Below are 16,713 nucleotides of genomic sequence, written 5' to 3'. Positions count from 1 at the left end.
AACATAGGTTTTTTCGGAATACTGTTGGGATTTAGAAGACATTTGTAGAATCGGCTTCAGGTCTTAATGGGTTAACAAAAATATTTGGAAACTTTTGAATAATTTAGATTAAAAAATATATATATCCTCTTCTGGAGGTCCCTGACAAAACATTTTCAAATGGCGGGTCCGCGGCCAAATACAAAACAATTTGAGGGTCCTGGTCACGAACAAGTTTACGAACCAATGAAAATCAATAACTCATTGAGTGCCATTGACGTGTTTCACCGCAATGGCGCAACGTGCCAATGACGTGTTTTAAAAAAAAAGAAAACGTTTCTTTTTTTCCTTTTTTAACGTTCAGAACCCAAGATATCATTATCTGAAGATTTGCTGCTCCATTCACTCCTTGTTTAACTTATTACTGAAAAAGGCTGTATCTCGGCTCCTAAGCACTTTTTTCTTTTACTATGACCCAGACATGCTATTTTCAACACCAGACAATTAATGTCAACAAGGTCGCGATGACCTCGTTGACATTTGTGAAACCACACAGAGCAAACCCTCAGTGATTAGCACCCATCAGGGGATCGATTATACTGGAGATAAAAATTCTGTGATTTCCTGAATAAAGTTAACGTTTTTTGGACATACAAGGTTTCCTTCCGCCTGACAGCAACGATATACTTGATTGAGGATGGAATAAAGATGGAAGTCATTACTACGCCCCGACTACAGAGGAAAGTGTGGCTTGAGGTTTGGGTGGGGGGGGGGGGGGGGTGTCTTTCTATTGTGTCTTGGCATAGTTCTTAGCCGTGTTGGTTTTCAGTCTCTGGGACACGGGGGTAAATAATGTGGCCTAAAGAGAATTGAATTACTCCCATCCTCCTCTCATCATATTTATTACACTGTGTGGCACAACAAACAGCCATTCATTCCTAGGCATGCTGCTGCTGCCTGAGCATTAATTGACCCATTCAATCCAGGAACGCCTCTCTTGCCATTTTAAGATTTCTTTTGGCTATTCAAAAATAGCAGATCTACAAGCTCATAGCGTGGCACCGAGTGCGGCGCTTTGAACATATAGACCTTTTTTCTTATCGTGAACATTTGTAAATCGTTGCTTTTGGTGGGGCACTCAGTGCCGCTTCTATGAGCTAATTAGGCAATTGTTTAGGCTATTTTTGAATAGCCTCAGAAATCTAAAATGACAGAGATACGTTCCCGGATTGAATGGGTTAAAAATATTGCATTTTTTTTTTCAACTCCAATTATTTGTATGACAATTAATGGTCAAGTAAAATGTAATAATCGTGACAGCCCTACCAGAGGCAATGGCTATTTGGGGGGTCCTTGACATGGAAAAAATCTGGTAAACCCCTAGTCTAGGGCAAATACTAAATAATGTAACAAAAGGAGAAAACAAGGCTTTCTGGGTTTTGTGTCAATAACACAGCCCCAATTTAGTCTAACATCCATGAACCCCACAGCGCTCTGGGAATTGAAATGAAACCGCTCACCGTGGGACGATGTTTTGGTCTGCCATTGAACAATCCACAACCGAAAATATGGAACTTGGCCTGAGACAGATGATTATAACTCAAGACAGGAACGGAACGGCTTGGCAGAATTCCTTCTCTAGCCCTCTGATATTGCTGCGAGCGCAGGGTAACTGACACAAATAGCATAAGTGGTCCATTTTGTTGCAAAAAGTGCACAAAATACTGGCGTATTGAGAGGCGGGGCTGAAGTGAATATGTACGGCCATCTTTTAGAAGATTATTTTCTTTTTCAAAGTTTTTGCCAGAAAGCACTCAATGCCTATACGCCTCTATTTCTACCTAATTGGTGTCTTACACTATGCACAGGTGCAGAGGGCCAAACGTACACTGTATTCTATATTATTATTGTTATCCTATTTATTCTAGTGTTACCACTTCTCTGTAGTTGTTCTCTCTACCCAATACCTGTATCTTTAATTCATCCTCATTGCGGTGCTGCTATGATCACAACGAATATTACAGATACACACACACACACACACACACACACACAGACACAGACAGACACAGACGGGTGAATGCATGATGATCTCCTGGCAGCGATAATGACGACAGATTCCATCTTCTTTACAGCGGCTTTGGTGAGATAAAACATTGAGGCAGCAGTTCCTCCTTCATGACACAGAAGTGCCAACAAAAAATAAAGGTTGCAGTAATAATGTGCTTTTGAAATAGGCCTTGAAACGGAATAATATTGACTGAGCATTCAATTACAATACGTACAGCCAGTATAGCCTAGAAATAAATCGCTTCCCTTTAACACTCTGGTTCATACTCCTGAAAGAAAAACATCAAGGCTGCAGAAATAACGGTTGAAAATCCAAACGACTTCTTTCAACTTTCTAAACCAAAGCATCCGTTATTGTGGGGAAAGCTTTCGCAGGAAAATAGCCCATTGACAAGCTCACAGCGCGACGTAACGCTAAGCAACGCGTCGCGTTGTGAGCTTGTCTATTGGCTATTTTCAGCAAAAGCTTTCCCCACAATAACGGACAACAGAAATACCCTAGTATAGAGCCCTGAGGGACTCCGGTCGTCAACCATATAGGGTTTAACTCTTTCACTGCCAGAGTATATACAAATAAATAAAGCCCACAGACTGCCAGCGATTTTTCGATTTTCTTACTTTTTCAAGTAGTCACAGAATATTTATCTCCAGTATGATCGATCCCCTGATGGTTGCTAATAACGGAGGGTTTCACCGTGCTTCCGCAAAAAAAGAAAAATGTCATCGAGACCTCCCGTTTGTTTGTTATTGTTAATAGATAAATAGATAAAATATGTTTGTTTTTTTAACCCATTAACACCTGGAACGCATCTGTGTCACTTTTTGATTTGAGCAAAAAAAAGCCTTATTTTGCACTTTGGCTATTCAAAAATAGCAGATATACAAGTAGATCTGCTATTTTTGACAAATCGTGAAAATGTGTGCAAATATTTGAACATATATTGTTTGAAGCGAACATTTTTAACTATATTCTTTGCTTCTGGGGGTCCCTGGAACAAAACATTTAATGGGGGTCTGCGGCCAAATACAAATAATTTTGGGGGTCCTTGACATGAAAAAGATTGAGCCCCACTGATATTGAAACATACGTGTTTTAGAATACTGTTGAGATTCAGGAGACAAGTAGAATCGGCTTCAGGTCTTAAAGGGTTAAAAGACGAGAAATCTCGTTGGTGGCAAGCAAAGAGTTAAGTGGTTAAAATGTCCCATCATACAATGGAAAAGCTGGAGGGAACGGATTCAAATCCACTGGCTGCAGGTTTCTTCTTTAGTCCAAAAAGACCAAATAGAGCAGTTTTTTTGGGAGGTGCATGGTTAACCTCAAACCCCAAGCCATGAGTTTCACAATCTGAAGCATCATCAGACGATTGGACCCACACCCTTAATCATCCATTACTTCAGTCACCACCACACTGCAGGCTAACATCTCTAGAAAACCAGGGTTACACATGAGCCGATAGTTTACGTCAACCACATGACCACAGTATCCAATCCGTCTGGAGAGACCTGTGCTTTATGTCCTTTCACAGTGGTCGAATAAGTATTAAAAATGTTTTACTTAAGTAAAAGTATCAATACTGCAATATAGAAATATACTCTGTTACAAGTAAAAGTCCGGAATTCAAAATTTACTTGAGTAAGAGTACAAAAGCATTGGCATCAAAATGTACTGAAAGTACCAAAAGTAAAAGTACTCATTATGTGACTGTCCCATTTCAAGTTTTTAAATGTATTCACCCGTTTCCTAGGCTGTGTTTTCCACTTCCTGTCGATTTCATTGGATATCATTGGTCATCTGACCAGTTTCATTGGATTTCATTGGATCAAATTGACAGGAAGTGGAAAACACACAGCCTAGGAAACAGGTGAATAAAAATCTTCGAAAATAGCAGGTCTACAAGCTCACAATGCGTCGCATCGCGACGCATTGTGAGCTTGTAGACCTGCTATTTTCAAATAGTAATGTATGTTTTGTAATAATAATCTAAATCTACAAAGTAACTAGTAACGTTTTCAAATAATTGTAGTGGAGTAAAAGTATAATATTTGCCTCTGAGATGTAGTGGAGTAGAAGTAAAAAATACCTCAAAATTATGCTTAAGTACAGTACTTGAGTACATTTACCAGTTACTTTACTCCCCTCCCTCTCTCTGTCCTCAGCTGTCTGTCTCTCCAGTATCCTAACTAAAGCAAACAAAAGCACTAGGAGGATAACCGGTCAATTAACATTCATCTCTCGTTTCCTTAAACGTGTGTGTGCCAACAAATCAGTGAACTCTGATGATGAAAGACGTATCAAATCACAACAAGACAAAACAAAGTATCGCACAGGGAAAAGACAATCATCTGTTAGGCTTTAAAAGCAATGTCAGTGTGCCAGTGACATTTTTTTGTGTTAAAGGGATAGTTCACCCAAAATAAAGACTTTTTTCCTATGGATTAGTCACCCCATGGAGACTTGAATTCATGGATATCTTTTCGTTTTTGTCGCATTCTTCCTAAGCCAATAATTTGATGACCAGCGGACCGGTAGGCAGCGGTTCCGGTAGGAGACACAAAGGAGACTCTTTGTGTCTCCTACCGGAACCGCTGCTGGTCATCAAATTATTGGCTTAGGAATGCGATAAAAACAGAAAAATATATATGAATTCAAGTCTCCATGGGGTGACTAATCGATAGGAAAAAAAAACATTTTGGGGGTGAACTATCCCCTTTAACTAAGTGTTGAACTTAATTTTAAAGGTATAGGGTAAGTGATATTTTTTGGTGTTATTATTATTTTTTGTTAATAAGGTTAAAACTATATTCTGATAGTAATCATTACTACAGAGCGTTTGTCCGGTCACAGGGGTCTCTTTACGTCTCTCCAGCTCTTTAGTAAACAGAATATAGTACATTTTCAGGTAGGTGACAAAGTTTAAGTCAATCAGGAGAGAGCACTGAAAAAGCATTTTCTGTTTAATAAAGAGCTGGAGAGACATGGGAGACTCCTTTTACTGAACAAACACTCTATATCCAGGGGTGCACATAACTGGTGCGCTGGTGCGCAGGTGCGCATGCGCACCCAAAATAAAAAATGCGCACCACATCAGGCGACGCGAGGCGCTTTTGCGCACCAACAGCTGGGACAGGAATTTCCAAGCTTTTATTTTTTAGCAAAACTAAAAAATAAAAGCCTGGAGATCGAGGCTAGGAATTTACTTCCTGAAGCCACACTCACACAATCACTCTAAAGCACCCGTCGGCCCCATGTACAGCCATTAGGCACAGGGGTAGAGATATGACTCGCATCGCCTCGCGTCGCCTCGCATTGCCTCGCTGCGTGCACGCAGCCAGCAGCGGCTGTTAGAGGCACTCGTCACCGATGATGAACGCACCATAATGGTGCAAAATATGCCGTGAACGTCCCAATCTGGCGGATAAAATCAGCGCAGCAGCACAGGGCACCAACCTTGGGGGCTTTATCTAACAGCGTGAAAAAAAAACGGCGAAAATCGGCGGAATTTAGAAGCAGAGCGTCATTTTTTTCTCCCCCCCCCCCCCCCCGTTGACAAAACTGTCCGGTGGGCACCGTGCTGACCCCCCCCCGTTGACAAAACTGTCCGGGCTGAACCCCCCCCCCCCCCCCCCCGTTGACAAAACGGGACGGGCGCACCAAGTCACATGTCCAGGTGCTCTTCTGCGTACCAGACCTAAAAAGTTATGTGCACCCCTGTCTATATCAATGATTACCATCAGAATGTAGAGCTATTGAACACTTATTTAAACCAAAGTAAATCACTTACCCTACCTTTAACTAAGTGTCGAACTTAATTTAAGTTAAATGTTCTCAAAGAGAAACAAAATAATGGTCAAAAACATCTGCTATCTGTCTAGGTAGGACTCTCAATCTCAATCAGAACATGTTGGCATCATTCGGCTCTATATCCAACACCCAACAACAACAACAACAACAACAACAACAACAACAACAACAACAACAACAACAACAACAACAACAACAACAACATATGGAGAGGTGTTTATTTGGAGTCTTCGGAGAGTCTGAAAATCCCTTTCTATTTTAAAAGTTCTGAATGTGTGTCGCAGACGTAAACAAAGTGCTTTATGTTCCCCGGGTTCAACATCTTGATTCCATCCAGGGCTCTTTTCCTGCTCGTAAAAAACCTCCATGTCTGTCTGGTGTAATTACATCACATGTGTCTCTGTGCTGCGGCTCGTCGAGCAATCACAAGTGACAAGTCCAGACCAAAAAAAAAAAGAAACAACTACTTTGCACGAACCCCTTAAAACAATGCATCACGTTTGACATCTTGATTTTTTTTTTTCAACACAACAATAGGTCCAATCCATGCACTCACTGACCCGTCTGCATACTTATAGAACAATCCAGGATAAACAATGAGCGTGCACTTTATTTTCTCTGCAAAAAAAAGGTGAAGCCAAGTGAAACACTGCACTGAGAGCTCTGTGGTCTCACTAGACTCCAGGCGTTTGGCCCCTTCCTACCTGAAAGTCCGCCCCCCCACACACATTTTCTATGCCAGGGGTCTTCAACAGGGAAACAAGAGCAGACCAAGTACAGAGTGAAAGGTCAAATTGAGGGTTTAAGTGGTTAAATGAAAAAACGCCTCAACATGAATCCAACACTGCCAAACAAGTCTATGAAGCTAGCTAAAGTATGAAACCCCCAGGGGTCCTTGAGGGGGGGGGGGTTCCAGGGGGTCCCCAGCAAAAGTATTTAATGTAGCATCACAATCCTTTCAACCCACTTTATCCATTTATATGTTGGCTATTCAAAAATAGCAGATCTACAAGCTCAAAGCACGCCACTTTGTGCCACGCTGCGAGCTTGACAGCTTGTACATCTGCTATTTGAACGTGTTTGAAAAATGTTGAATAATTTTTTTATTTTTTTAACACAAATCTTCTCTTCTGGGGGTCTCTGGTACGAAACATTTTCATATGGGGGTCCGTGGCCAAATATATATACATTTGAGGGTCCTTGACACGAAAAAGTTTGAGAACCACTGATTTAGATCACTAGACCATACCCGTCGGGGGGATATGGGCACCCAAAGTGCGTCATGGTCCGCTTGTTTCACGGATGTGGCAACACCGGCGCTTGTTTCACGCACGTGCTTTGGCAACCCGGGAGCCAGCGAACACAAAAACGCTAATAAACAGCTGACATTTGGGGAGAGCGAAAAACGGGCTTCGGTGTTCCGTGCACATGGTAATAATGGTCAATGGCTGTGTGCAAATGCAGATCAATGATGCTCCAGGGCTGAGGAGAACTGGGCAGAGAGATTTTTGGGGACAAGAGCCTCAGAGCTTTGTCTGATTATAGTGATGTTTGTCTAAACAGAAGTACCGTACATCACTTCTACCCACAGCCAAAGGGAGTTTTGTAAGAAGTGCTATTTTTTGGAGAATTTATAAAAGTATAAAATACCGGTTAAATACTCGTCATTTTCAGATTTAAGCTAAAAAGCATTATTTTACACATTGGCTATTCAAAAATAGCAGATATACAAGCTCATAGCGCGGCACAGAGTGCCGCGCTATGAGCTTGTAGATCTGCTATTTTTGAGAAGTCGTGAAAATATGTGCAAATCCTTGAATATATATTGTTTTAAAGCGAACGTTTGTAACTCAAACCTTTGCTTCTGGGGGTCCCTGGAACAAAACATTTTTAGATGGGGGTCGGCGGCCAAATACATATCATTTTGGGGGTCCTTGACATGAAAAAGTTTGAGAACCACTGATATAGAAACATAAGTTTTTCAGAAAACTGTTGGGATTTAGAAGAGGGGGGGGGGGGGGGCATGACCAAATACACATCAATTTGGGGGGTTCCTTGACATGAAAAGGCTTGATAAAAGGTTGAAAATTAGCACACATCGGCTGCCTAATTGCTGATACGAGCCATCAAATAACGTCCGATATATATAGGCCAAACAGACATATCGGTCCGGCGGCTTCATCAACAACTATTTGCTTGATCTAGTAGAGTTCACTGCTTGTTGGCTGCCCTTTCTGTGCCACCTGAGACGACCCCACACTGACTGCACTGTAAAACTGCTTCAGAGGCAATCAATACCCTCTGATCTACTACAAAAAGCCTGTCAAACAGAGAACATCCATCCTCTAAAACCTCACAGCCCCATCCTTAGACCGCAATCTCACTCCCGTACTTTGGGGTGAAGAAGAGTTATTTTTCCTCCTCCCCCGACCCCTGAAAGCAGCTTAACCCATTAAGACCAGGAACGCATCGGTGTCATTTTTAGGATGTCTTTGGGCTAAAAATCAAATCTTTGCTTCTGGGGGATTCTACAAATGTCTTCTAAATCCTAACAGTCTTTTTGAAAAAACTTATGTTGCTATAATATCAGTGGTTCTCAAACTTTTTAATGTCAAGGACCCCCAAAATGATATGTATTTAGCCATGGACCCCCCCCCCCCCCCCCCCCCCATCTCAAAATATTTCGTTCCAGGGACCCTCAGAAGCAAATATTTGAACAAAAAATAAACTGTTAGGATTTAGAAGACATTTGTAGAATCCCCAGAAGCAAAGATTTGAGTTACAAATGTTTGCTTTAAAAATATATATATATTCAAAGATTTGCACACATTTTCAAAAAAAATCAAAAAGTAGCAGATCTACAATGTATATCTGCTACTTTTTGAATAGCAAAAGTATAAAATACTGGTTAGAGTGCTTACACAGATGCGTTCCCGGTTTTAATGGGTTAATACACAGGAGTTATTATGTAGGGGTTCCCAGCCGAAAGTACAGAAGGCACAAATGATTAGATGGGGAGAGACTGCGGCAGGCAGGCAGCATGGAGAAGAATTTGGCAAGTTGTTCTGGAACAACAAAAGACGATGAAGCAGGCTAAGTTGGTCATTAGGAGAGAGTTAATGTAAGCCCCATTAATTACTTTGAACTGACTGCATTAAACCCACTTGGCTTAGTGGGTTTAATGCAGATATACAAAATAGCAGGTATACAAACTCACAGCGCGTCACTGTGAGCTTGTACATCTGCTATTTTTTGAAAAATCATGAAAACCTTTTTAACTCAAATCTTTGCTTCTGGAGTTCCAGTATGGCCATCCCTATTCTCTCCCCGTCTGAGCTGAGGAAAGGGAAGTTGGAGGCGCAGAAAAAGAAGCCAGTAGGGTAGGCACAGGTGCCACTGTGACGGGAGGAGGGTTCTTGGGGTTGCCTGCAAAGCGTAATGCCCAATCTCCTCTAGGTTCTCTAAAAGATGTGAGCAGTGGCAGCGATAACTCTTCTTCACTTTGGGGTAAAGACGAGTCTTTTGTCCTCCCCGACCCCTGAAAGCAGCTTAACACACTAGAGTTATAATGTAGGGGGGGCCGCAGCAAAAAGTACTGAAGGTGAAAAATGATTAATAGCGATGTACAGATTCGGGAGAGACTGCGGCAAGCAGGCAGCGAGAGAGGAATTTGGCAAGTTCATCTAGAAGAACAAAAGACGACGAAGCAGGCTAAGTCGGTCATTAGGAGAGAGTTAATGTAAAGCAATAGTGAAAAGCTCCATTAATTACTGTGGACTGACTGCATTAAACTCACTTGGCTTAGTGACCTTTTGAGTTCTGGAAACTCATTCATCACATCGCTACTGTCCGGTGGAAACCTTGTACGTCCAAAAAAAAAACGTTTCGTTTCAGTAAAATGGAGGGGAAAAATAACCTACAGCATGTTCCAATGGGTTCAATGTAGTTATTATTTTGTCACAAGCTCTCGTTAATAGTTCGATATTTATAAACCCCACACACCTCCCTATTTCCGGCAAGTCATTATAGGCGAAGATTTAAAAAGAAAAAAGAGAAAATAGCAGATGTAGAAACTCACAATGTGTCGCGATGCCAATGCGTTGTGAAATTGTAGATCGCCTATTTTTTGCTAAGTAAGTAAAACATTTTTTTTACTTTTGAGGCACACTATCTTACGACAAAGTATGAAATAGGGCTGAAAAAATATTAAAAGGATGATAGATGGAGATACAAGGTTTCTGTGCGACAGCGTCGATATCTAGGTTATATAAATATACTGTACAAGGCTTTGTCAGTGGAGTCTTTCAGTACATTTTCAATGCACTTGACTGCAGGGGTAAAACATTAACCTCCTAAGCATTAGGGTCAAGCCATTTGACGTACTTGAACAAATCAACGTTGCCATGCGTCTTGTATGGTTAATATTTCAGCTAATCCTGAATTGCTTCGCCTTTTAGACAGTGGTGGAACACGGGCCAAGAGCATTTGGTTCTCAAAGTGGGGTACGGCGACCCCCAGGGGTCCTTGAATGAGGGTGTTCCAGGGGGTCCACAGCAAAAGTAGTTAATGTAGCGATGTCACAATCATTTTAACCACTTTATCCATTTATTTGTTGGCAGCAAGCTTGCACAGAGCTTGTACATCTGGTATTTTTGTGTCAATTGTGGCTAATGTGTGTCAATCCGGGGGTCTTTGACATGAAAAGGTTAGAGAACCCAATGGCTTAGAGCAGTGTTTTTTTCATGCCAAGGACCCCTAAATGGTTATACATTTGGCCGCGGACCACCATTTGAAAATGTTTTGTGCCAGGGACCGCCAGAAGCAAAGATATCAGTTAATTTTGTGCTTTAAAGAAATATAAATATTCAAAGACGTGCACACTTTTTAAAGGTTTTTCAAAAATAGCCAAAGCTAAGCGGTTAAAATGATTGTGATGCTATGTTAACTAATTTCGCTGGGGACCCCCTGGTACTCCCTCAAGGACCACTGGTTGAAAACCACTGGCTTAGAGAGCTGGAGTGAAGCCTGAGAGTGAAGTCTGCATTGGTTGGTATGGCCGATATACAGTATCTGTCACTATTTGACCTTCTTTGACAACGTCGGGAATCTGCAATTATGCAGCCGATGTGTCCAGATTGTTAAATCACTTCCAAAGTGCCGCCCCTATTTTTCTCATGTCATTAGCGATTATTCTATTGATGACGTGTTTTGATTAATCGAATAATCAATGTTCCTTTGATAATACATTGTATTTGTCATAGTCAACAAATCAATGCGAAAAAAATGACCATGTAAGCCCTATTTTGTAGTTCAACAGTCGTACAACAGTGTCGCTCAAAATGACACGTTGCGAGCTTTTAGATCTGCAATTTTCGCTTTTTATTAACTTAGTTTTATTAACTGTTGCATCCCTTGCAATTTTCTAACACTGATCCAAGACCCAATGAACAGTTTGGAGATCATTAGTTCTTTCACATTTTCTTTACCCGGCCTTTCCCCCTCCCCCTCCCCCTCCCTCTGACACGTGTCCCACCGCGACCTCGCCGTCTGTCCTCAAACACGGATCGCGCAGTCACCATAGCAACCTCACCGCCACCGCCATCGCTATCCTCATCAGAGGAGTAACCGTTGCTGGCACTTTGTCCCGTTATCTTCGGAAGGCTCCTGGGTTGAGGTCCGGAGAGGGGCTTCACGTCATCACTGCCACTGCTCACATCGTTCAGGGACCAAAGAGGGGATTGGGCATTGAGCGGCAACTCCAGGAACCCTCCACACGTCACAGTGGCCCCTGGGCCTCGCTCCTTTTCCCCTACTGTCCTCTTTTTCTGCTCCTCCAACTTCCCTTTCCTCAGTCTAGGCGGGGAGAGCACCTCTTCCTCGTCGCCTTTTCCATCATCTCCCTCAGTCCCTCCTCGTCCCTCTCTCGCCTTCCGCTTCAAGCAGGTGACTGCACGGTGAAGACGCTGGCTGCAGACGCCCGGTCTCTCCTGGCGCTCCACACCGAAGAACGAGTCGATACGCAACTGAGTATGGTGATCATTGAGCCGTTTGAGTACAGGCCGAAGAGTCTCCTCCGTCTTCCTACAGCTCCAACCGAAACGACTTTGACAGAACTCTTTGATAAGGTCGAGGTGAGGGCGTCCCCAGCTGAAGGAGCTGTCTGACCATTCCACAGCGGGATGGAGGTAAGCCTGCGCTACGGCGGGGTTGGGAAAGCCGGGCTGCAGTTTCAAGTCCCGCAGTTTCTTCTTAACCTTTGAGTCCCGCGGGTCAGATATCAAACGACGCTTGTTCTTCTGGGCTTCCGACCACCACTCACTGAAGTGTGCGAGGGGTTCCGTGCCCGGCCCGGGGAACTCGTTAAGGATCTCCATACCGGTGACCCGGCCCACTCCTGCGATTCCTTCCGTATAGTCGCTACCCAGCAGGTAGGCCAGGTTGATCAGCTTGCTCCTGTCCAGGCCCAGCTGGTTATGAAGGTCCAGGTATTGGTAATACTCGACATGTTTGTTCCGACGGAAGAAGTTCTTATATACGTGTCGCCCTCCAAAAAGCCAGACGTCAGAGTCGTCCGTGATGGTTCCGTGGGTGTGGTCGGAGCGGTCGAGCACCGCGCACTGAGCTTCAGCCTCCATGGGAGCCACCACGTAGGGAACACCAAACAAGCGCAGCAGCTCCTGGCTCTCCAGGAACATCTGTCCAGTGACCGTGGCGGCCATCCTCTCCTGTTGCTGTTTCTGTTCCATCAGGATGATCTGCTGAACTTCCAGCTCATCATCATCAATGTGTTCCCATTCACTGATGGCAGGAGGTGTGACCGTGGAGCTGTTCTCTTCTTCTTCCTCCTCCTCCAAACCATCTACTGCTGGACTACTGAGAGGCTCCTCCTGTTCTATTTCATCCTTGTATTCATCCTCATGGACATATGCTGGAGGTCCATGAACCTGCATAAAGGAATCGTCTGTACCCTCCTCTGTTGATTCCTCCCCGTCTGACACCCTGATAAAGATGTCTTCTGATTCGCTCTCCTCGTTGTCTTCAATCTTCACTACCTTTCCGTCTTCACTCCTGTTGTGTGATGGTAAAAGAAGGGGTTCTTTGTTCTTGAGTCTTGCATTCATAGGCTCCTGCAGCAGTCGGGGTGCAGAGAGGTTAATGGAGATGGCCTGTTGATCTGATGAGGCACCTCTCTGGGACTGACCTGAATGGACCTTTTGATCATGTCCCGTGTCCTCTCGTCCTGCTCCTTCACATTCTAATCCTCTTTCCTTGTGTACTTCCTTCCTGTATTTCTCTCCGCCAGTCACCTCCTCTACATCCACACCAATTAACGTCTTTCGCTTTGTCTGTTCTTCCAGGTCCATGGATGCTTCTCTCTCACTCGGAGTCTCTTCTCTGTTCGGGTGTCCATTAGTACGTTCCAGTACTGCAACACTAAGTGCTCTATTTCGCTGTCCTGTTGCCTCCTCCAACTCGTCTTCAGAACTACTGACCACCCACCCATCTCTTCTATGAACAGTTTGTTTCGATTCGTTCTCATCGTGTCGAGAGTTAATACACGGAAGGTCATCAGCTTCTTTCTCTACCTCTGAACTGCTTATGATCCGTCGTGGTGCAGGATATCGACTTGTTGGTGGGGGCTCGTTAGGTTTGCTAACGATCAGAGCGTCTCTTTCACTCATGCCGCGGTCATCCACAGACAAAGCTCTTTGGATGGCCAATCGGGAGCGAGGGGATACACTGCCACTCCCCTTCTCACGGACACCCACTTCCTCATCTGAGTTGTCGTTCATGGCAGCCTGGATGGCCTTGAGAGTACGGGGTGAAGGGGGGTCAGAGCTGTTCCTCTGAGGAGAGAGGGGAGGTTCCAATAAGGATGGCTCAGGGACTGAAGAGGAGCCCTCTTCTTCATCCTCCTCAGCAACAGGACGCCACAGAGGCTCAGGTCGATCTCTCTTGGCCCGCGACAGGGGTCCCCCAGACCAGGGCGGGGCCGCAGGCCGGCTCTCTCGAGCCCTCTCACTCTTCCTAGAACCTTTAATTAGAATATAGTGGGAAGAGTCCTCGGAGACAAGCCTACGTGACTCCACACTGTGCTCCTCCCCGTGATCTCCATCCTTTCCACAGATGTCGGGAGCCCAACCTGCACTCCGCTGGCCCATCTCTCGTTCTATCTTCTCCAGACGCTGGTTCAGTTGGTTCCTCTGCATCAGACCAGCCAGCTGGTACTGGGAGAAGTCTCCCGATTGCTCTGGAGGCTTGTGGTACTCAGTTCGCCGTCTTTTGCTAAACTCTTGCATGTCTTTGAGGATCTCGTGTTTCATTTCCGGAGGCAGGCTGGCAAACCCCTCTGAGTTGATGTCCACGTTGTGGGGATGTTGGTACAGTTCTTCCTGGTACATGAAGAAGTTCTCAGTCATCTCTTCGTCCTCTTCAGAGCCGTCTTCGTCTTTGTCCTCCGCAGATGGCAGGGCTGGTAGAACGTAAATGTCATCCAACTCATCTCTCCTGACAAAGGACATGTTGGGTGGTAGAGAGTCTTTACGGATGTCTTTACGTGCAGATGCGATGGCTTGTCTCTTTAAGAAGTTCTGGAGGAGTTTCTCAGTGGTCTGTTTGGACTCACGACTCAACTCTTCCCTCCTCTGTCTCCTCAGGGCCAGAGTCTGGTCCTTCAGTAGCGGTGCATCTCCATCAAACACAAACACTGGCCTTATGCCAAAGAAGAGGAGTTTACAGATACGGTGGAACAGCGTGAGGAGGTGGGCGTTCCGAACGCCGATTCCGTCCCGCTCCCCCCTGACCCCCTTCACTGCCTGGTGCAGCCAAATACTGACGTCAACAGCCAGGATTTTCCCTTCCAGAGTCTCTGGGTTGATGGGTGTCCCAGTACCTTCCAGGAGCCTCCACAGTCCATGCACTCCCATGGTTATTGCATAACAGTAAATAATGAATAATGAACGCGTATTGGTTCGTTCCACAGTGGTGGTGTAACAGTGAGTCCACTAAAAGAACAAACAGTAAGCCCCACTATACAAACAAACAGCAAGCACAGTAAAAAACAAATAGTGAGACGACAAAAAAATAAACAATGAGCCCACTGTATAGAAACAAACTAGACAAGTGGGCTCAGTAGAGCACATATCTCCGCTAGGCCAGGTGGAACTCCATATGACGTCAGTCATCTATTACATATCTATGACATATGACTCCATGTTTGGGAGTCAGAATGGTTTCAGCCCAATCTGACCTCCATGGACTTCCTTTATAAAAAAATGTTTAAAAAAAAAATACTGTATATAAAAGTGGGTGCAGTCAGTGTTGCCAGATTCTGTGAGAGAAACAAGCAAACAGGTCTAGGAAAACCAGCCCAAAAGAAGCGACTATGGGCCGCATGAGCACTTTAACATATACATCAGCTATTTGAAAATAGCAGATCTACAAGCTCGCGATGCGACGCGTTGTGAGCTTGTAGATCGGCTATTTTCAAATAAAATATTGCGGGGACATTATAATAAGCAGATCTGGCAACCGTGGGTGCAGTGTGCACAAGAAATGTTGCACTGATCGGTCTAGTGGTTTGTGAGATTTGTTCAGGACAAACAAACGGGGGTGAAAACATAATCTCTTCCCAAGCCTTCGGACTGCCCGGGGGGAGATAATAACTCACAGTGTCAATATGTCACAGCGATGTGTGCCGTCAAAGTGTCAATATGACATCAAGATGACAGCCCAGATATACATAGAAGGGACGCCATTATTAAGACAACGCCTTGTTTTATCCCATCTGATCTTAAAATCATTCCACTCTTTAATAAAATATGGAAACGATGGCCTCGTTAAGACTGCAGGAATGTGTGGTCTCTCGCTCTCTCTCTCTCTCCCTAAGTCTCTTGCCTGTCACTAATTGGCCAGTTGAGTTATGTCTCTTCCAAAGACTCAAAGAGAACGCTTCAAAGCGCGGTTGACTTTGAGCCAGCTGTGTGGATTCCCGAGGCAATCCACACACAGATATTGTGACATGCAAACATAGTGAAAATAGCAAATCTACAAGTTGATCAACAAGCTTGCGTCACAATTTTGAGCTTGAGAATTTGCTATTTTCTTTATATTTGCACAACACGGTTGTACAACGAAGTATGGTTAATCAGACTAATCGATTATAAAAATTCTATTAAACGCATCTGTGTAACCACTTAAACCATTATTTTATACTTTGGCTATTAAAAAATAGCAGATATACAAGCTCATAGCCGGTGCCGCGCTATGAGCTTGTAGATTTGCAAAAAAAAATGTATCGTGAAAAATCGTGAAAATCTTTGAATATATATTTTTTAAAGCGAACATTTTAACTCAAATCTTTGTAGTAAGTAACAAGTGAAGTGTTCAAATAATTGCAGTGGAGTAAAAGTACTATGTTTGCCTCTGAGATGTAGTGGAGTAGAAGTCAAAGCACTGAAAATTGGAAATACTCCAGTAAAGTAAAAAAAAAATACCTCAAAATTGTACGTAAGTACAGTACTCGAGTAAATTGACTTAGTTACTTTAACACCACTGGCTGTGTGTCACAGTCACACGAGATGTGTGTCAAAACAGAGGGCGCTGGGGTTGACTGGAGCCCTGGGGATATTCAGAGAGAGAGGGGGAGGGGGGGGGGGGGCTGTGCAAAGCAGCCCGCTGAACTTGAGTCATCCTGGTTTGACAGAACCTGACAGACGCCTCCACAGGAAAACTGACTGCAACCGATAAGTCTGGGATGGGTCATGAGTCATGACCACCAGGGCTCAATTTGTAAAAAGAAAATAATGGGGGAAAAAAGAGGAAGGGGGCATTTTCTTTCTTTGTATGACAAACAGCCA

The 16,713-nt window shown here is 44.0% G+C and overlaps 2 protein-coding genes across 7 annotated transcripts in view; both read right to left on the bottom strand.

Moving 5' to 3' along the window:
• The window catches only part of LOC311035794 (palmitoyltransferase ZDHHC14-like), an 89,747-nt gene that overhangs the window by 53,735 nt on the left and 19,299 nt on the right, over window positions 1-16,713 (bottom strand). The window lies entirely within an intron of this gene.
• Window positions 11,326-14,781, bottom strand: LOC311036889 (DNA excision repair protein ERCC-5 homolog; the record flags this gene model as incomplete). Its single annotated transcript, XM_084045900.1, has 1 exon — window positions 11,326-14,781. The coding sequence occupies one exon, from the start codon at window positions 14,779-14,781 to the stop codon at window positions 11,326-11,328; it is 3,456 nt and encodes a 1,151-aa protein (XP_083902026.1).

Source organism: Gymnoscopelus microlampas, assembly GCF_963454915.1.
Source record: "Gymnoscopelus microlampas genome assembly, chromosome: 20".
Lineage (NCBI taxonomy): Eukaryota > Metazoa > Chordata > Actinopteri > Myctophiformes > Myctophidae > Gymnoscopelus > Gymnoscopelus microlampas.
Note: the sequence above shows the minus strand (reverse complement) of the source record. Positions and strands in the feature narration are given on the sequence as shown.